This window comes from Pristiophorus japonicus, chromosome 6 (genome assembly GCF_044704955.1).
Source record: "Pristiophorus japonicus isolate sPriJap1 chromosome 6, sPriJap1.hap1, whole genome shotgun sequence".
Taxonomy (NCBI): domain Eukaryota; kingdom Metazoa; phylum Chordata; class Chondrichthyes; family Pristiophoridae; genus Pristiophorus; species Pristiophorus japonicus.
In genome coordinates this window covers 156,971,828-156,992,682 of record NC_091982.1, presented here as the reverse complement: position 1 = coordinate 156,992,682, position 20,855 = coordinate 156,971,828, and the positions used below count along the sequence as shown (strand labels likewise).

Below are 20,855 nucleotides of genomic sequence, written 5' to 3'. Positions count from 1 at the left end.
TTTCCTATATAATTGCTGTTCTCTCTCTCCTGCTCCTATTGATTGTAACCACTCTATCTACCTTCTCCACCCCCCCCCTCCCCTAAAGATGGCTGTGCTCCCTCTCCCCTGAATGCTCACTGTGCTCTGTCTTTTCTGTATAATCACTACCTTCTTACACTTCCTTTATTAGCAGTATCCCCTTTCTCTGTTGTGATTGCTGTCCTTTCTCTGGTATAATCACTGTGCACTCACTCTAAAAAAACAATTACCTGGTCATTATCACATTGTTGTTTGTGGCATCTTGCTGTGCCCACATTGGTTGCAAAGTTTCAGACATTTGTAAAGTATTTCATTGGCTGTAATGTGCACTGGAACATCCTGAGGTTGTGAAAGGCACTGTATAAATGCAAGTCTTTCTTTACTTTTTTCTCCCTTCTCCCTCTCTCCCACCTGTATAACAGCCATGCCCTGTATTTCCCCCTTATATATACACGCCCTTCCTATCTCCTGTATAACTGCGGTGCATTGTTCCTCCTGTAATAATTGTCCTGTCACTTTCCAGTATAACTGTTGTGTGTTATTTCTTTCTTGCTTTCTCCAGTATAACTGCAATCCACTTTTTCGCTTGTACAATGAATGCCCTTGCTCCTCTATGAGCACTCTCGCTCTCCCCGTATAACCACATCACATTTGCCCCTGTTTAATCGCTAAACTCTCTATCTCTTTCTTTTTCTGTCTCATGTATGATTTCTGTGCTGTTTCTCTCTACTGTATAATTGCTGTCTGATGCTGTTTATTTTATTTTGCAGCCCTTTCATTTGCTGCTGACCCAAATATCATATGGTGCACAGTCTCCAGCGAAGAATTATCAAAATGCAACGATTTGAAAGATGCAATGATGCCGGAGCCCTTCAACTTCCAATGTATAATCGAGGACTCTGCCGGAAGCTGCTTGACTGCTATCAAGGTAGGGCTTTACTTTATCTAGACTTGAGATTGTGGTGCAATCATTTTGTTACAGAGATGTCAGGCTTATCTGAATCTGAACAGCAGATGCATCCAAGTTAATGGAGGCATCAGTCCTGATTTTACAATGCCTGCAAAGTTGTCTGTTCTGAGGATTGTTGGTATGATGAGAAAAAGAAAGACTTGCATTTATATAGCTCCTTTCATGACCTCATGATGTCCCAAAGCACTTTACAGCAGTCATGTATGTACATGCTGTTTGTAACCACCAGTTGGTGTCATTGTTGGAGGCCACTGAGCAGCACGCACATGGTGCTGCTCTGGTATAAAAGGCCAGCCATTTTGTGAGTCAGGCACTTTGGGCCGTAATAAAGCAGAGCCAAGGGTGTACCTTGTTCAGTTAAACAGTACTCCGTTTATACCGTTATTGCAGACATAACAACAGCCAATGAAGTTCTTTTGAAATCTAGTACACAGAAGCCAGCAGAGTGAGACGATCCCATGTGGACTGTGGAAAGCCCTATGATATTGTGTACCTGGACTTCCAAAAAGCACTTGACAACATTCCACATGCAAGGCTATTAGTTCTACTCGAAGCAATGGGGATTCAGGGTAAAACTGCTGAATAATGACGGATTGAAAGCTGCAAGTACACTGTTCGAAGAGTTATATCAGGGTAAGGGGAGATACTGAGTGCCCCAGGGATCAGTGTTGAGACCCTCGCGGTTTCTAAATTACATTTATAATTTGGATTTCGAAACCCAAAGCAAATTGGGTTTTAAATTTTCAGATGATACCAAATTAAGAGGGGCAGTTATTTCCAAGTAAACGACTCAAACCATGTACGTGGGCAGACAAATACATGTAAGAAGAATAGATGGGTGATCTGAGGACGCTAAACTAAGGTTGAAGTTGAAAGAGATCTTGTTCTCGGCAGCTGATTGGTTCAACCATTGCAGAGCAGCAATCACGCAAACAACAGAATGCTGAACTGTAGACAAAATGGTAGCGTAAGAGTCAGAGTCCTGCTCAAACTGTATCGTGCCTGAGTCAGACCACACTTTGAGTATCGTGTTCAGCGTTGGTTAGCAGGGAAAAGGTAGAGAGGTGGGGTTGCAGTAGGCACCCCCCAGTTGAAGAGCTAGCACTGCTACAGGCATGATGGGCTTTCACTGTGCTGTCATTTCTGTGATTGTGGCAGTTTCTCTGAGTGGGGGCCGGCGAGGCATTTTGTTCAGGAAATCCGGAAGTTCGGGTTTCCCCGACTGCTGTGGAGTTTTGACATCACAGTATGCGTCTTTTTTTTTTCTGGCAGGTTCCACGCCCGGAAGCCGGCCTGATTGAAATGCTTGGCTCGGGCGGGGAAGGCTCCAGAGGAGACCGCAGTCCCAGGAGTGGGTAGGAACCTGCTGCTGGGTGAGTGGGAGCGTGGGGAGGGGCGCTGGATCTTTGCGGGGGGAGTAGACGCCGATCCCTGGGTGGTCCAATACGAGGGAGGGGACGAACCCCGATGGGGGTGGGGTGAGGGGGGCGAATTCTGGATGCGGGGGGAGATCCGATCCTGAGATAGGGAAGAAGGTAAGCTTGGTGGGCTGGACAGAAGCACTCCTGCTCCTCCTGGCCCACAAGCAGTGTTGTAAATGTACTTACCTGGCACTTGGAAAACTGCAAATGTAACGCAGACAAAAAGCAGGAAACTATAGACCAATTGCCTAACATCTGTGGTTGGGAAAATGCTGGAGTCCATTATTAAAGAAGCAGTGGCAGGACATTTGGAAAAGCATAATTCAGTCAGGCAGAGTCAGCATGGATTTATGAAGGGGAAGTCATAGAAACATAGAAAATAGGTGCAGGAGTAGGCCATTCGGCCCTTCTAGCCTGCACCGCCATTCAATTAGTTCATGGCTGAACATGCAATTTCAGTACCCCCTTCTTGCTTTCTCGCCATACCCCTTGATCCCCCTAGTAGTAAGGACTTCATCTAACTCCCTTTTGAATATATTTAGTGAATTGGCCTCAACAACTTTCTGAGGTAGAGAATTCCACAGCTTCACCACTCTCTGGATGAAGAAGTTTCTCCTCATCTCGGTCCTAAATGGCTTACCCCTTATCCTTAGACTGTGACCCCTGGTTCTGGACTTCCCCAACATTGGGAACATTCTTCCTGCATCTAACCTGTCTAACGCCGTCAGAATTTTAAACGTTTCTATGAGGTCCCCTCTCATTCTTCTGAACTCCAGTGAATACAAGCCCAGTTGATCCAGTCTTTCTTGATAGGTCAGTCCCACCATCCCGGGAATCAGTCTGGTGAACCTTCGCTGAACTCCCTCAATAGCAAGAATGTCCTTCCTCAAGTTAGGAGACCAAAACTGTACACAATACTCCAGGTGTGGCCTCACCAAGGCCCTGTACAACTGTAGCAACACCTCCCTGCCCCTGTACTCAAATCCCCTCGCTATGAAGGCCAACATGCCATTTGCTTTCTTAACCGCCTGCTGTACCTGCATGCCAACCTTCAATGACTGATGTACCATGACACCCACGTCTCGTTGCACCTCCCCTTTTCCTAATCTGTCACCATTCAGAAAATAGTCTGTCTCTCTGTTTTTACCACCAAAGTGGATAACCTCACATTTATCCACATTATACTTCATCTGCCATGCATTTGTCCACTCACCTAACCTATCCAAGTCACTCTGCAGCCTCATAGCATCCTCCTCGCAGCTCACACTGCCACCCAACTTAGTGTCATCCGCAAATTTGGAGATACTACATTTAATCGCCTCGTCTAAATCATTAATGTACAATGTAAACAGCTGGGGCCCCAGCACAGAACCTTGCGGTACCCCACTAGTCACTGCCTGCCATTCTGAAAAGTACCCATTTACTGCTTCCTGTCTGACAACCAGTTCTCAATCCATGTCAGCACACTACCCCCAATCCCATGTGCTTTAACTTTGCACATTAATCTCTTGTGTGGGACCTTGCCGAAAGCCTTCTGAAAGTCCAAATATACCACATCAACTGGTTCTCCCTTGTCCACTTTACTGAAAACATCCTCAAAAAATTCCAGAAGGTTTGTCAAGCATGATTTCCCTTTCACAAATCCATGCTGACTTGGACCTATCATGTCACCTTTTTCCAAATGCACTGCTATGACATCCTTAATAATTGATTCCATCATTTTACCCACTACTGAGGTCAGGCTGACCGGTCTATAATTCCCTGTTTTCTCTCTCCCTCCTTTTTTAAAAAGTGGGGTTACATTGGCTACCCTCCACTCGATAGGAACTGATCCAGAGTCAATGGAATGTTGGAAAATGACTGTCAATGCATCTGCTATTTCCACGGCCACCTCCTTAAGTACTCTGGGATGCGGCCCTGGGGATTTATCGGCCTCAATCCCATCAATTTCCCCAACACAATTTCCCGACAAATAAGGATTTCCCTCAGTTCCTCCTCCTTACTAGACCCTCTGACCCCTTTTATATCCGGAAGGTTGTTTGTGTCCTCCTTAGTGAATACCGAACCAAAGTACTTGTTCAATTGGTCCGCCATTTCTTTGTTCCCCGTTATGACTTCCCCTGATTCTGACTGCAGGGGATCCACGTTTGTCTTTACTAACCTTTTTCTCTTTACATATCTATAGAAACTTTTGCAATCCGCCTTAATGTTCCCTGCAAGCTTCTTCTCGTACTCCATTTTCCCTGCCCTAATCAAACCCTTTGTCCTCCTCTGCTGAGTTCTAAATTTCTCCCAGTCCCCGGGTTCGCTGCTATTTCTGGCCAATTTGTATGCCACTTCCTTGGCTTTAATACTATCCCTGATTTCCCTTGATAGCCACGGTTGAGCCACCTTCCCTTTTTTATTTTTACGCCAGACAGGAATGTACAATTGTTGTAGTTCATCCATGCGGTCTCTAAATGTCTGCCATTGCCCATCCACAGTCAACCCCTTAAGTATCATTCGCCAATCTATCCTAGCCAATTCATGCCTCATACCTTCAAAGTTACCCTTCTTTAAGTTCTGGACCATGGTCTCTGAATTAACTGTTTCATTCTCCATCCTAAAGCAGAATTCCATCATATTATGGTCACTCTTCCCCAAGGGGCCTCGCACAACGAGATTGCTAATTAATCCTCTCTCATTACACAACACCCAGTCTAAGATGGCCTCCCCCCTAGTTGGTTCCTCAACATATTGGTCTCGAAAACCATCCCTTATGCACGCCAGGAAATCCTCCTCCACCGTATTGCTTCCAGTTTGGTTAGCCCAATCTATGTGCATATTAAAGTCACCCATTATAACTGCTGCACCTTTATTGCATGCACCCCTAATTTCCTGTTTGATGCCCTCCCCAACATCACTACTACTGTTTGGAGGTCTGTACACAACTCCCACTAACGTTTTTTGCCTTTTGGTGTTCTGCAGCTCTACCCATATAGATTCCACATCATCCAAGTTAATGTCCTTCCTAACTATTGCATTAATCTCCTCTTTAACCAGCAATGCTATCCCACCTCCTTTTCCTTTTATTCTATCCTTCCTGAATGTTGAATACCCCTGGATGTTGAGTTCCCAGCCCTGATCATCCTGGAGCCACGTCTCCGTTATCCCAATCACATCATATTTGTTAACATCTATTTGCACAGTTAATTCATCCACCTTATTACGGATACTCCTTGCATTAAGACACAAAGCCTTCAGGCTTGTTTTTTTTACACCCTTTGTCCTTTTAGAATTTTGCTGTACAGTGGCCCTTTTTGTTCTTTTTCTTGGGTTTCTCTGCCCTCCACTTTTCCTCCTCTCCTTCCTGTCTTTTGCTTTTGTCTCCTTTTTGTTTCCCTCTATCTCCCTGCATTGGTTCCCATCCCCCTGCCATATTAGTTTAACTCCTCCCCAACAGCACTAGCAACACTCCCCCTAGGACATTGGTTCCGGTCCTGCTCAGGTGCAGACCGTCCGGTTTGTTTTGGTCCCACCGCCCCCAGAACCGGTTCCAATGCCCCAGGAATTTGAATCCCTCCCTGCTGCACCATTGCTCAAGCCACGTATTCATCTGAGCTATCCTGCGATTCCTACTCTGACTAGCACGTGGCACTGGTAGCAATCCCGAGATTACTACTTTTGAGGTCCTACTTTTTAATTTAGCTCCTAGCTCCTTAAATTTGTTTCGTAGGACCTCATCCCTTTTTTTACCTATGTCGTTGGTACCAATGTGCACCACGACAACTGGCTGTTCTCCCTCCCTTTTTAGAATGTCCTGCACCCGCTCCGAGACATCCTTGACCCTTGTATCATGGAGGCAACATACCATCCTTGAGTCTCGGTTGCGGCCGCAGAAACGCCTATCTATTCCCCTCACAATTGAATCCCCTATCACTATCGCTCTCCCACTCTTTTTCCTGCCCTCCTGTGCAACAGAGTCAGCCACGGTGCCATGAACTTGGCTGCTGCTGCCCTCCCCTGATGAGTCATCCCCCTCAACAGCACTCAAAGCAGTGTATCTGTTTTGCAGGGGAATGACCACAGGGGACCCCTGCACTACCTTCCTTGCACTGCTCTTCCTGCTGGTCTTCCATTCCCTATCTGGCTGTGGACCCTTCTCCTGCGGTAAGACCAACTCGCTACACGTGCTACTCACGTCGTTCTCAGCATCGTGGATGCTCCAGAATCCACCCTCAGCTCCAATTCCGCAACGCGGTCTGTCAGGAGCTGGAGGCGGATACACTTCCTGCACACGTAATTGTCAGGAACACCGGAAGCGTCCCTGAGTTCCCACATGGTACAGGAGGAGCATATCACGTGACCGAGCTCTCCTGCCATGCCTTAACCCTTAGATACACTTAAATTGGCAACAACAATGTTAAAAGTTACTGACTGATATAGAAGAGAAAAAAGAAAAACTACTCACCAATCACCAGCCAATCACTTACCCCCTTGGCTGTGACGTCACCTTTCTGTTTTTTTCTACTTCTTTTTTGCCTTCTTCCTGTAGCTGCACCGGTAGGTCTCTCGCCGACCCCGGACTCGCGCTGCTCAGAGCTCCCGCCTCCTCGACTGACTGCTCGAAGTGCTCGACTCCCGCTGGCCTTTATAGGCCTCTCGCTGACCCCGGACTCGCGCTGCTCAGAGCTCCCGCCTCCTCGACTGACTGCTCGAAGTGCTCGACTCCCGCTGGCCTTTATAGGCCTCTCGCCGACCCCGGACTCGCGCTGCTCAGAGCTCTCGCCTCCTCGACTGACTCATGTTTGACAAATTTGCTGGAATTCTTTGAGGATGTAACGAACAAGGTGGATAAAGGGGAACCAGTAGATGTGGTGTATTTGTACTTCCAGAAGGCAATTGACAGGGTGCCATATAAAAGTTTACTGCACAAGATAAAAGTTCACGGGGTTGGGGGTAATATATTAGCATGGATAGAGGCTAACTAACAGAAAACAGAGAGTCGGGATAAATGGTTCATTCTCGGGTTGGCAACCAGTAACTAGTGGGGTGCCGCAGGGATCTGTGCTGGGACCCCAACTATATTAACGACTTGGAAGTAGGGACCAAGTGTAATGTAGCCAAGTTTGCTGATGATACAAAGATGGAGCAAAAGCAATATATGAGGAGGACACAAAAAACCTGCAAAAGGACATAGGTAGGCTAAGTGAGTGGGCAAAAATTTGGCAGAGTTGGAAAGTGTGAGGTTATGTACTTTGGCAGAAAAAAAATCAAAGAGCAAGTTATTATTTAAATGGTGAAAAATTGCAAAGTGCTGCAGTACAGCAGGACCTGTGGGTCCTGATGCATGAAACACAAAAGGTTAGTATGCAGGTACAGCAAGTGATCAGGAAGGCCAATGGAATCTTGTCCTTTATTGCAAAGGGAATGGAGCATAAAAACAGGGAAGTCTTGCTACAGTTATACAGGATATTGGTGAGGCCACACCTGGAATACTGTGTGCAGTTTTGGTTTCCGTATTTAAGAAAAGATATACTTGCTTTGGAGGCTGTTCAGAGAAGGTTTACTAGGTTGATTCCGGAGATGAGGGGGTGACTTATGAGGAAAGCTTGAGTAGGTTGGGCCTCTACTCATTGGAATTCAGAAGAATGAGAGGTGATCGTATCGAAACGTGTAAGATTATGAGGAGACTTGACAAGGTGGATGCAGAGAGGATGTTTCCACTGATGGAGGAGACTAGAACTAGGGGACATAATCTTAGAATAAGGGGCCGCCCATTTAAAACTGAGATGAGGAGGAATTTCTTCTCTCAGAGGGTTGTAAATCTGTGGAATTCGCTGCCTCAGGGAGCTGTGGAAGCTGGGGCATTGAATAAATTTAAGACAGAAATAGACAGTTTCTTAACCGATAAGGGAATAAGGGGTTATGGGGAACGGGTGGGGAAGTGGAGCTGAGTCCATGATTGGATCAGTCATGATCGTATTGAATGGCGGAGCAGGCTCGAGGGGCCGTATGGCCTACTCCTGCTCCTATTTCCTATGTTCCTTTTCCCCAGAGCTGATCTCGCCTCCCTTTAGCTGCCGGATTTCCTGATGCCCACGAAACCTAGTCGGCCAGGGTCAAATATGAGGCATGCAGACTCATTATAATATTTTAATGGCCAACCCGCAACCTTGGTGCAGATTGGTCGCTTGCCCCCGTCCAGCCTCTGTTACAACTGAAAGTGGGCGGGTTGGAGGCAGGTTGGGATCGGGTTGCCACCCAACCCCAACCCACCTGTCTTTGGGGGTTAAAATTACCTCATAAATGCTAGTGTTTAAAAGTTGGAAATTTAACAGTCTTTAGGAAACTCCCATATTAATGTGTCAGATTGGAGTGTATATTTCATGGGAACCACATCAATACATAATCTTAACATTCGAGCAAAGCAATCCAAGAGGGAAATCAGGAATCACTTTTTCAATACAAAGGGTAATAGCAATTTGTAACTCTCTCCTCTAAAAGAAAGAATGACTTGCATTTATATAGCGCCTTTCACAACCACCGGACGTCTCAAAGCGCTTTACAGCCAATGAAGTGCTTTTGGAGTGTCGTCACTGTTTTAATGTCGGAAACACAGCAGCCAATTTGCACACAGCAAACTCCCAGAAACAGCAATGTGATAATGATCAGATTATCTGTTTTTGTGATGTTGTTTGAGAGATTAATATTGGCCAGGACACTGGGGATAACTCCCTTGCTCTGCTTCAAATTGATATTTTACGTCCACCTGCGAGGGCAGATATCTCAGTTTAACATCTCATCCAAAAGACACCTTCTCTGACAATGCAGCATTCCCTCAGCACTGCACTGTCAAGTTAAATTTATGTGTTTAAGTGCCTGGAGTGGGATTTGAACCCACAACCTTTTGTCCCAGAAGCAAGCATGCTATCCACTGAGCCACAGCCTGTGGATACTAAATCAATTGGAGCATTCAAGACTGAGAAAGAATTTTGTTAAGTAAGGCTATCGAGAGGTATGAAGAAACAGCAGGTAAATGGAGTTGAGATGCAGATCATCCATGACCAAATAGAATGGGGGAGCAGGCCCAAATGGCTGACTGGCCTATCCCTGCTCCTAATGTTCCTATGTTCCAAGCCAATTCAGGATTTCAGGAGAGGAGGTGATACAATAAAAGGGAGAAACAAGCGATATCCTCAGTCATTGCATTTATTGAAAAGCAGGGACCCAGTTTCTATTAATAACATACAAGTTTTTTGTTTTCAGGCTGGAAATGCAGATGCCATAACTGTGGATGGTGGAGATATATATCAGGGAGGCCTCTTGCCTGAGCCACGCCTGAAACCGATCGTAGCTGAAAATACCACAGGTAATCACTATATTAATGATTTTGAAAAGGGACCGAGTGTAACGAAGCCAAGTTTGCTGACAATACAAAGTTGGGAGGAAAAGCAATGTGTGAGGAGGACACAAAAAACCTGCAAAAGAACAAAGACAGGCTAAGTGAGTGGGCAAAAATTTGGCAGATGGAGTATAATGTTGGAAAGTGTGAAGTCATGCACTTTGGCAGAAAAAAGTCAAAGAGCAATTTCTTATTTAAATGGAGAAAGATTGCAAAGTGCCACAGTACAGCAGGACCTGGGGGTACTTTTGCATGAAATACAAAAGGATAGTATGCAGGTACAGCAAGTGATCAGGAAGGCCAATGGTACAGCTATACAAGGTATTGGTGAGGCCACACCTGGAATACTGCGTGCAGTTTTGGTTTCCATATTTACGAAAGGATATACTTGCTTTGGAGGCAGTTCAGAGAAGGTTCACTAGGTTGATTCTGGGGATGAGGGGTTTGACTTATGAGGAAAGGTTGAGTAGGTTGGGCCGCTACTCATTGGAATTCAGAAGAATGAGAGGTGATCTTATCGAAACGTATAATATTATGAGGGATGCAGAGAGGATGTTTCCACTGATGGGGGAGACTACAACCAGAGGGCATGATCTTAGAATAAGGGGCCGCCCATTTAAAACCAAGATGAGGAGAAATTTCTTATCTCAGAGGGTTGTGGAATTCACAGAAATAGATAGTTTCTTAAACGATAAGGGGCTAAGGGGTTATGGGGAACAGGCGGCGAAGTGGAGTTGAGCCCATGATCAGATCAGCCATGATCTTATTGAATGGCGGAGCAGGCTCGAGAGGCTGTATGGCCTACTCCGGCTCCTATTTCTTATGTTCTTATGTTCTTTTGTAAATGTTGACAACAAAACTGTTTTTTAAAAAAAAGTAGAGCTAGCACTTTATTTACAATGGACCTCATACCTGCAGTTGCTCAATAGCACCTCTATTGTGGTGCTCACCCCTATTGTGAGTTTTCCACCCAGATCTGTCGTATACATTGCCCTGGCAGAGCTCGACACACTCATCATCATAGGCAGTCCCTCGAAATCAAGGAAGACTTGCTTCCACTCTAAAAGTGAGTTCTCAGGTGACTGAACAGTCCAATGCGGGAATTACAGTCTCTGTCACAGATGGGGCACACAGTGGTTGAAGGAAAGGGTGGGTGGGGAATCTGGTTTGCCGCACTCTCCTTCCGCTATCTGCACTTGGTTTCTGCATGCTCTCGGCGATGAGACTCAAGATGCTCAGTGCCCTCCCGGATGCTCTTCCTCCACTTAGAGCGGTCTTGTGCCAGATATTCCCAAGTGCCGGTGGGGATGTTGCACTTTGTCAAGGAGGCTTTGAGGGTGTCCTTGAAGCGTTTCCTCTGCCCACCTGGGGCTCGCTTGCCGTGTAGGAGTTCCGAGTAGAACACTTGCTTTGGGAGTCTTGTGTCGACACACTATCATTGCCAGGTCAGACAAGATGTGATATTTTGAAACAAATGTTTGGCAGCTTTGCGTATAAGAAAGGTTCTAGTTGAGGACATCTTTTATTAATGGAGTGTCCAACATTTGGTGTGTAACAGGTGCTACACTTCCTCCCTTCCAATCTCCTGGCAGTGGCTACAAATAACCAGAAAAAACCCCAGAGCTAATTAAGGAAAGAAAATTGGAAAATACCTCCCCGACCCTGTCAGGTGATCAAAACCAGTCCAGGGGATCATGTTGACCATGTGCACATTAATTGTAAACCACTTAGCTTTCATATGACTATTGGGTCCACTAAAACAGCTGATTAACACAAAAGTCATTCATAACCCCTTTCCCTTAAGATCCTCAATAGCTGGTTGCTTTCCAGGCATAATCTGCGATAGCCCCCTTGTTACAGCGACCTCAATAACCTGTAACAGGCCCCTCTCCACAGTGATCTCAATTAACCTGTAACAGACTGCTCTCTACAATGATCTCAGTCCCTGTGATAGATTCCTCTCCGCAGTGATCTCAATAATCTGTGATAGACCGCTCTCCACATGGATCTCAGTAACCTGTGATAGACCTCACTCTACAATGATCTCAGTAACCTGTGATGGACCCCTCTCCACAGCAATCTCTGTAACCTGTGATAGACCTCACTCTGCAATGATCTCAATAATTTCTGTTCGGTTTCCTACTTACTATATTTTAAGATATTTGAGCAGTATTATCACTTCAAATTTGTTTCCAGAGCTTTTTTCGGAGTTTCCACAAGCACCTCATTTCATCTCCAGCATGACATGTAGAATAACAGCAATATATATGTAAATACAGTGGGTGTGGACAGTGGTTGAGATATGACTGACTGTGCGTTGTGTGTTACAGGGAGCTCCTGTTATTACGCTGTCGCAGTGGTGAAGCAAGGAAGCAACTTTGGGTTCCAAAATCTGGCGAACAAGAAATCCTGCCACACTGGCCTTGGTAAATCTGCCGGCTGGATCATACCGATAGGAACCATTCTGAAACACAATCTGACATCTTGGGATGAAGTGAGCCCTGTTGAAAATGGTAAAATGCTGCCCTTCTTTCTTTTGTCAAAAATGTACTCAATATTGAGAACATTCAAGGTAGAAGATGCATTTAATATAATGTGTGGAGGGATTTAGATCAATCGCACAATTGGGTGGAAGTCAGGTTTCATTTAATTGTGATAAATGTAAAGTGTTACACATTAGGAAAAGATGTGCCACAAGTACATTAATGAATGCAATAGAATTAGCAAAAGGAGATGCAGAAAGAGACCTGGAGGTAACGGTACACCTGTCCTTTTCCATATGTAGTTAATGTGGCAGAGCAATGATAAAGGTGATAGAATTGTGGGATGAGGGAACAGTACAGTACAAGGGGAATTTTACAAACCTGCATCTATGGTGAGGAGTTTTATCACTGACGGGGCATATCAGAAATTAGGGTGTGCACTGTCCATAATTATCAGACTGTAATGAGTAGTGAATCGCAGACAGTGTGTGCCTGAATTTCCGCCATGCTTACGTTGAATGGGAATATCCGCTGAAAGTATAAATGTTATATTTTTAAAGCTCAGGCTAGCTTGCAGCTCACACGTATAATCCTTAGGGATAAACAAACAAAAACTGTCTGATTCAATGGAACAGATTTTGTTGTAGCAGGGCATCAAACGGCATCTGTCGTTCATTTAACTGATGCCTGCACTCTTCAGCTCAAAACATTTTTGCCCACTAAGTTGCTGAAAGTGCGAGCTGGTAATGGGGCAGGGAAGGACACCGGACATCTGGGACCTGAGTGAACAGGAAAAGCAACTGCATATCTCCTTAACAATCAGATTGAAGGATTGGGAAATAAACAGCCCAAGGACTTAGAAAGAAGTGTAAAACAGAGTGGGTGAATTCAATGTCAAATCAGATACAGAGAGGGAAAGAAAGATTGGATTAAGAGAAAGAGAGAAAAGAAACAGAAAGGAAAAGTTAAAAAAAAATGTTACATTTGACATTTTTAAAATCTCCAACAACAATTAATACCTGAAGGAATGAGACTCCACACTTGTAATAGTTAATTTTCAGTGCCAGAGAGTTTGATTGGCAGTAATTAACACTTATCATGTTGTTAAAAGGGTGGCAACACTTAACTTTCTGTGGCAAGTACTGTTCATATCTACCGTGCAAATACAGCAACTTCACACCCTTCAATGTATTTCAATAGTGAGGCAGACAGTGAGATACCGCTTTCACAAAGCTAATGGCGGAGCAACTCGGGCAGCACCATTTGGATATTGGCGTTTAACCGCACCTCGCCTGAAGTAACTGTACCATTTACCCATACGCTGTTATTCTGACTGCAAAATCTGGCCCAATATTACCAATGGCTCCATCAAAAGTCTCCCAGCTTCTCACATACTCGACTAAAGATTAGTGATACTAATCTCTCATAGAGATTTTCCCTCATTACCTTCTGCGTGCATCGCACCTTTTTTCTCACGATCTGCTCCCTGTTGGGATCTCTCGCTCTCTCTTTTCTTATGCCTCTCATCTTCCCTTCTGCATATTTCCTTCACTTCTTTGTCTCTTTTACCTTCCCTTCTGTACTTCTCTCTCTTTCACCTCATTCACTTCTATCTTTCTTTCCCTTTGTCTCCCTTGGTCTCCATCCCGTGTGTCTTGCATCTTCCCTTTATATCTGTCTCTCCCTTTCCTTTCTGCCCCTTCTTCTTTCCCCTTTTTTCTCCCTTCCATCCCCATTCTCTCTATCCTTCCATCTCTCTCCACTCTCCCTGGCTTCCTTTGACTTTTGCTCTTCCTTTCTCTAACCTTCCTTTTTTCTTCCCTTCTTTCCTCTCCCCTTTCTCTCCACTCTTCCCTTCTTTGTTTGTCTCTCTCCTTCCACTCTGTACCCCTCTTTCCTCCCTCCCTCTCTGTCTTTCTCACCTGCCCTTCCCTCGCTCTTTTTCTCCCTTCTGTTGCTCTCTCTCCTTTGCCCTTCTGGGGTTTATTTTCCCCTCTCCCTCCTTTTCTATTTCTTCTCCTCTCCTGGTTCCCTTTATCTTTGTATCGTCTTTTCCTGGTTGGTACTAACTCACTCACTCGCCTTTTCTCTTCTGTTGGTTCACTCGCTCTCCGTTTCTGCCCACTCCTATCTTTTGCCTCTCTTTCTTATGCCTCACCTCTCTATCGAGCCTCACCTCTTTTGCCTCCCTGATGTTTTCCTCAGTTATTCCTTCTTTTCCACTTTCCCTATTTCTTACCTCGGTCTCTTTGTGTTTAATTTTTTTTAATGTATTCATTCTCGGGATGTGGGCATCGCTGGGAAGGCCGGCATTTATTGCACATCCCTAATTGCCCTTGAGGAGCTGCTGGTGAGCTGCCTTCTTACAGCTACTCCCACAGTGACTTTGCCATAGCGGTTTAGTACAATTGAGTGACTTGCTAGGCCATTTCAGAGGGAAGTTAAGTGTCAACCACATTGACTCTTAACTGCCCTCTGAAATGACCTAGCATTTCTTTGTGAAGCAATGACAGGATGGGAAGAAATGGGCGCCCGAACCAGAAGGAGATCTGAGGGGACCAGCTGAAGGGCAGAGGGTAGGCTGGACCATCACCACAGCAGTCAGGCTAGGGCTCTCTCAGCAGCAATGGGAGTGTGGAGGGATTACTTGGGGCTCATACAACAAAAACTGTGCGTAATAAAGGCCTTTGTGTTTATTTTGTTGAAGTTACTTTCCACTTTCTATTTGAGCTTAGCTCACCAATGGCCTGGAGTCCAATCTCTCACTTATTGCATATTCATTTCCATTCTGTTTCCAGTTGTGGAAAATTTCTTCTCCTCCAGCTGTGTCCCAGGTGCCAAGCCAAATTTTCCTAAGCTGTGTGAACTGTGTATAGGAAAAGATGAGGATCACTGCAAACGATCGCACGTTGAACCCTACTACGATTATTCAGGAGCATTTCAGTAGGTATTGCAAGTTTCTGAAGGCTGGAATCATCAAACCTTTCTGTAGGACAGCAAGTTCCATTCCTCTGGTTATTGGGCACAGCTTAATCGAAACAAATTCAAAACTCTTCCTTTTTAATCGGTTGGTATTAGGGACCTATTGATCAAAATGTGTCCACTGACAATTAGGTAACAATGTCCTTGAATCTCTCCAGCCAGTGTTTAAGTTTCTTTTTTAACCCACATGAAATACTATTGAAAAATAAAAAATGCTGGAAGCACTCAGTGGAGACAACAGGTGCTTTAAGGTTTCCAGTGTGGACCCTTCATCAGAACTGGAAGAGATTATAGATGGACAGCATTTATAAAGAAATGTAATAAAGGGCAGGAGGAAGGAAAAAGTATATGCGTGTGTTTGAGAGAGAGAGATTAAATAGAACGATTCTGTAAAGTGCTTGAGTGAAAAAGGGAGATGGTTAAGTGGTATTTTAGGGGCATTTATCAAGCATATGTTATACTATTTAGCCTGTATTTTGTTGGTATTTTGGGGTTCATGGGCAAAGCTCTCCCATGGCTGGAGCCATACCCAGCATAATGGAAGATGGTATTGGTAGTTGAAGACCAATCATCTCAGCCCCAGGACATCACTGCAGGAGTTGCTTAGGACAGTGCTTTTTGCCTAACTATCTTCAGCTGCTTTATCAAATATGTTCCCTCCATCAACATCCATGGGGTAACAATTGATCAGAATGTCAACTAGATAATCCACATAAATGCTGTGGCTAATAGAGCAAGCTGGATTTTCTGTAGTGAATGGCTTACCTCCTGTCTCCCCATAGCCTCTCCACTATTTATAAGGCATGTGAGGAGTGTGATGGAATACTCTCCAGTTGCCTGGATGGGTCCAGCTCCAACATCACTCAAGAAGTTCAACACTATTCAGGACACAGCAGCCTGCTTGTTTGACACCTCATCCACTAGCTAAAACATCCACTCCCTCCACCAACAGCACATTGTGTGCTATCTACAGGATGTACTGCTGCAGCTTGTCAAAGTATCTTTGGGAGACGCTCCAAGTTCTCCTTGAAGTTACACACCATCCTGACTTGGATATATAATCGCTGTTCCTTCATCGTCATTGGATCAAAATCCTGGAACTCCCTCCCTAACAGTACTATGGGAGTAGCTTCACCACATGGACTGATTCAAGCAGGCAGCTCGCCACCACCATCTCAAGGGTAACTAGGGATGGACAATAAATGCAGGCCTTACCAGAACACCCATAACTACAGAATGAATAAAACAACAAAGACACTTCACAACAGAGATAGCAAGATAGTGCTAAGGAACAGAAATCCTGGCTGATCTGACCCTCTGTAACCTAGAGGTTTGAGGCTAATTGTAGCACTCCAATGAGATGGCAGCTGTGGGAAATGGATAAATGACATCCGAGTGCAATAGTGGCACTGTCTGAGGTTTGGACTGCGGCACATTACAGGATTGTTGGAGCAGAGTGGGGAAGACACTCCTTTGTATTTAATGTGTCCTATACCCCTGCCTCATCTCACCCCATCTGTACCCCTGCCTCATCTCACCCCATCTGTACCCCTGCCTTATCTCACCCCATCTGTACCCCTGCCTTATCTCACCCCATCTGTACCCCTGCCTTATCTCACCCCATCTGTACCCCTGCCTCATCTCACCCCATCTGTACCACTGCCTTATCTCACTCTGTCTGTACCCCTGCCTCATCTCACCCCATCTGTACCCCTGCCTTATCTCACCCCATCTGTAACCCTGCCTCATCTCACCCCATCTGTAACCCTGCCTCATCTCACCCCATCTGTACCCCTGCCTCATCTCACCCCATCTGTACCCCTGCCTTATCTCACCCCATCTGTACCCCTGCCTTATCTCACCCCATCTGTACCCCTGCCTTATCTCACCCCATCTGTACCCCTGCCTCATCTCACCCCATCTGTACCACTGCCTTATCTCACTCTGTCTGTACCCCTGCCTCATCTCACCCCATCTGTACCCCTGCCTTATCTCACCCCATCTGTAACCCTGCCTCATCTCACCCCATCTGTAACCCTGCCTCATCCCACCCCATCTGTACCCCTGCCTTATCTCACTCTGTCTGTACCCCTGCCTCATTTCACCCCATCTGTACTACTGCCTTATCTCACTCTGTCTGTACCCCTGCCTCATCTCACCCCATCTGTACCCCTGCCTCATCTCACCCCATCTGTACCCCTGCCTCATCTCACCCCATCTGTACCCCTGCCTCATCTCACCCCATCTGTACCCCTGCCTTATCTCACCCCATTTGTACCCCTGCCTTATCTCACCCCATCTGTACCCCTGCCTTATCTCACCCCATCTGTACCCCTGCCTCATCTCACCCCATCTGTACCCCTGCCTCATCTCACCCCATCTGTACCCCTGCCTCATCTCACCCCATCTGTACCCCTGCCTTATCTCACCCCATCTGTACCCCTGCCTCATCTCACCCCATCTGTACCCCTGCCTTATCTCACCCCATCTGTACCCCTGCCTTATCTCACCCCATCTGTACCCCTGCCTCATCTCACCCCATCTGTACCCCTGCCTCATCTCACCCCATCTGTACCCCTGCCTTATCTCACCCCATCTGTACCCCTGCCTCATCTCACCCCATCTGTACCCCTGCCTCATCTCACCCCATCTGTACCCCTGCCTCATCTCACCCCATCTGTACCCCTGCCTTATCTCACCCCATCTGTACCCCTGCCTTATCTCACCCTGTCTGTCATTGTAATCTTCATACAAGCCTTTGCTACCCATAGCCTTCTAGACAGTTTTCCATCCTCCATAAACTTCAGTTCATCCAAATCTCTGCTACTTGTGTCCGATTCCAACTTGCCCAAATCCCTTTCCCCACTGACCTACCTTGGTTCCAAGTCCCCCAACGCATCACATTTAAAATCGCATCTTTGTGTTTAAATCCATTCATGGCTTCAGCCCTCCCCATTTCTGTCACTTCCATTAGCTCCACAATCAAATCCCCTGCCCCAAAATATTCCCTTCCTCTGATTTTTTGCCGCTTTGTGCATTTCCTTCCCCCACCTTCACCCCACTGTTCAGCTGCATGGATCCCACTCTGGAGTTCCCTCCCTGAACCCATTCACCTCCCTAAACCCATTCACCTCCCTAAACCCATTCACCTCCCTAAACCCATTCACCTCCCTAAACCTATTCACCTCCCAACCTCTCCCACCTGCTTTAAGAATGAGTTAAAAGCCACGCCTTTGATCAAGATTTTGGTGAGCCCTCCTAATCTCTCCTTCTTTGGCTCAGCATCCTTTCTCATCCTCACCAAGTGTTGAAACGCCTGAGCACATTCTACTGTATGAAAGTCGCTATTTAATCCAAGTTGTTGTTGTACCCGACCTGGGATTATTTGCTGAAAGACTGTGGAGGGAGCCTTACTCTGCACTCAGCCTGTGTTGTGCCTGATCTGGAAGTCAGTGTGGGGGGAGGTGGGGACATTGTGTTGCTTGTCAGTAGTATGGGGGATATTGTTTATGGCACAGCAGAGGCTTGTCTGGTACAGCAGGGGTTTGTCGATAGTCATGGGGAAGGTTGTTCATTGTACACCAGAGCGTTTGCCGATGTTATGGGTTTTTATCGTTATATTTTGCCATTTCTTCAGAATTAAATATAAAAAAGTGTAACAACTGATGCAATAACATCTCTTGATTGCATGTTGCCATACGGGCCAGCCCACATTGCGATATGTGTGCGCAATAAGCTTGTGCAGCAGAGCAGGTCTCCAGTTGTCTTGGATAATCCTTGCCACTGGACCAAGACCTAGCTCTGTCAAGCCCGTGTGGTGGCTGGTATGCAACGGCCACCCCACGTTAAAAAAAATCCACGCACAGGTATCTTCCACCCTTCAGGATGAAGTTCGGGATCTGGAATATTAGGTCCTTCATTGAAACACCTGTGAACTCATCCTTTTTTGGCATGGAAGCAAGTCATCTCGATATGAGGACCGACTATGATGATGATGTTCTATGTCCAAACCCGCAAGAGACTTGTGCAAAGGACTGACTATGTTATGAAGCCCCCATGACATTCTAGATTGGGGGATGAGATTGGCTCTGTATGGTAAACTGACTGACGTGGTCATTTCTTTCTAGGTGTTTGAAGGATGGTGCTGGAGAAGTGGCCTTTGTGAAACATACCACAGTGCCAGGTAGGTGAATCTGTACAACAACAACATATTTCTGTAGCTCTTTTCTTCGACAAATAGTGCTTTACAGGTGGTGGCTAAAGATCGACTGGACACTGAGCTGGAAGTGGGGTGGTGGCAGGGGGCGGTGAGGTGCATGCTCAAAGGAAAGGGTAAGTAGGAAAATGGGGTGGATGGGGTGGTAACAAGTGAGTGTTGCCCAGACAAGGGGTTCCAGAAGGCTGAAGGAGTGACTGGTGATAGTGGGGCAGACAGTTGAGGAATGGACGGTGCACACAGGACACATGGCTGAAGGAGGTCACTGAGGTAGGCCAGGGGCAGCCATGGAGGCAAAAATGAGGACCTCACCGCCTTTGTACTCTGAGCGGGCCACTCAAATAGTACACGGGCAGCATACCACAAACATTCACATAACAAAAACAGATTATCTGGTCATTGCTGTTTGTGGGAGCTTGCTGTGCACAAGTTGGCTGCCGCGTTTGCCACATTATAACAGTGACCACACTCCAAAAGTACTTCATTGGCTGTAAAGCGCTTTGAGATGCCCTGTGTTCGAGAAAGGCACTACATAAATGCAAGTCTTTCTTTCTTAATTTCATTCTGGAGACCCTGGCTGGTGCATATTGAATGGTGCCTGCAGATCTATCCAGGCCTCTGAAGCGCATCCTCAGCCTGCCGATGGCACATGGCATTCACTGTAGCACTGTTGAGCTTCATTGGTCGGGTTTCCAATGGGTGTCATCAGCCAAATTTGAAGTGGGTATCCCTTCTCTCCCCGCTGCCACCCCTTAAGGCTGCTTGCGGGTGCGAAGAGATCAGGGAGCTTGGACTACCGCAGGGCGAAAGCCTCACAGCAGCACCCAGGAACCTTGCGCACATCTGCAGGAATATATTTTTGTAGTTGCACATCAGTTGCACATTGAAGTAGTGGAACCCCTTGCAGTGGACAGATACTCCGGGTTGATTTGGGGTGCCCGGATTGCCATGTGTGTGCAGTCGATGACGCCCTGCACCTGTGGGAAACCAGCCAGAGCCGCAAACCCGATCGCCTGCTCATTCTGACTGATGTCAGTGCAGACGTGGTTCATATAATTGCCGGCCCTGACAAACAAGTCATCAGTCACCTGTCTTATGCACTTGTGGGCAGGTACCGCTGGGAAATCCTGGATATGTCTCTGGCAGAGCCCTGTATGATTCCAGAGGCAAAAAAGTTGAGGGCAGTGATGACTTTGACAGCCACTGGTGACACATGGCCACCTGGTCCAGCAGGTTTTCTTCTAGGAGGCTGCAGATGTCTGCTATCACCCGACATGACATCCTGAGCCACCTCTGACACTGCTGTTCGGACATGTTAAGGAAACTCAACCTCTGCCTGTACACCCTGTATCACGGGTAATGCCTCCTGCGAGCCGCA

General features: G+C 46.2%; 1 protein-coding gene across 1 annotated transcript in view; it reads left to right on the top strand.

Moving 5' to 3' along the window:
* The window catches only part of LOC139265830 (serotransferrin-2-like), a 64,169-nt gene that overhangs the window by 6,222 nt on the left and 37,092 nt on the right, over positions 1-20,855 (top strand). Inside the window, exons 2-6 of the mRNA XM_070883305.1 lie at positions 792-949; positions 9,661-9,763; positions 12,127-12,309; positions 15,078-15,222; positions 19,389-19,444. Coding sequence (XP_070739406.1) covers positions 792-949; positions 9,661-9,763; positions 12,127-12,309; positions 15,078-15,222; positions 19,389-19,444 — 645 coding nt within the window. The remainder of the gene's footprint in view (positions 1-791; positions 950-9,660; positions 9,764-12,126; positions 12,310-15,077; positions 15,223-19,388; positions 19,445-20,855) is intronic.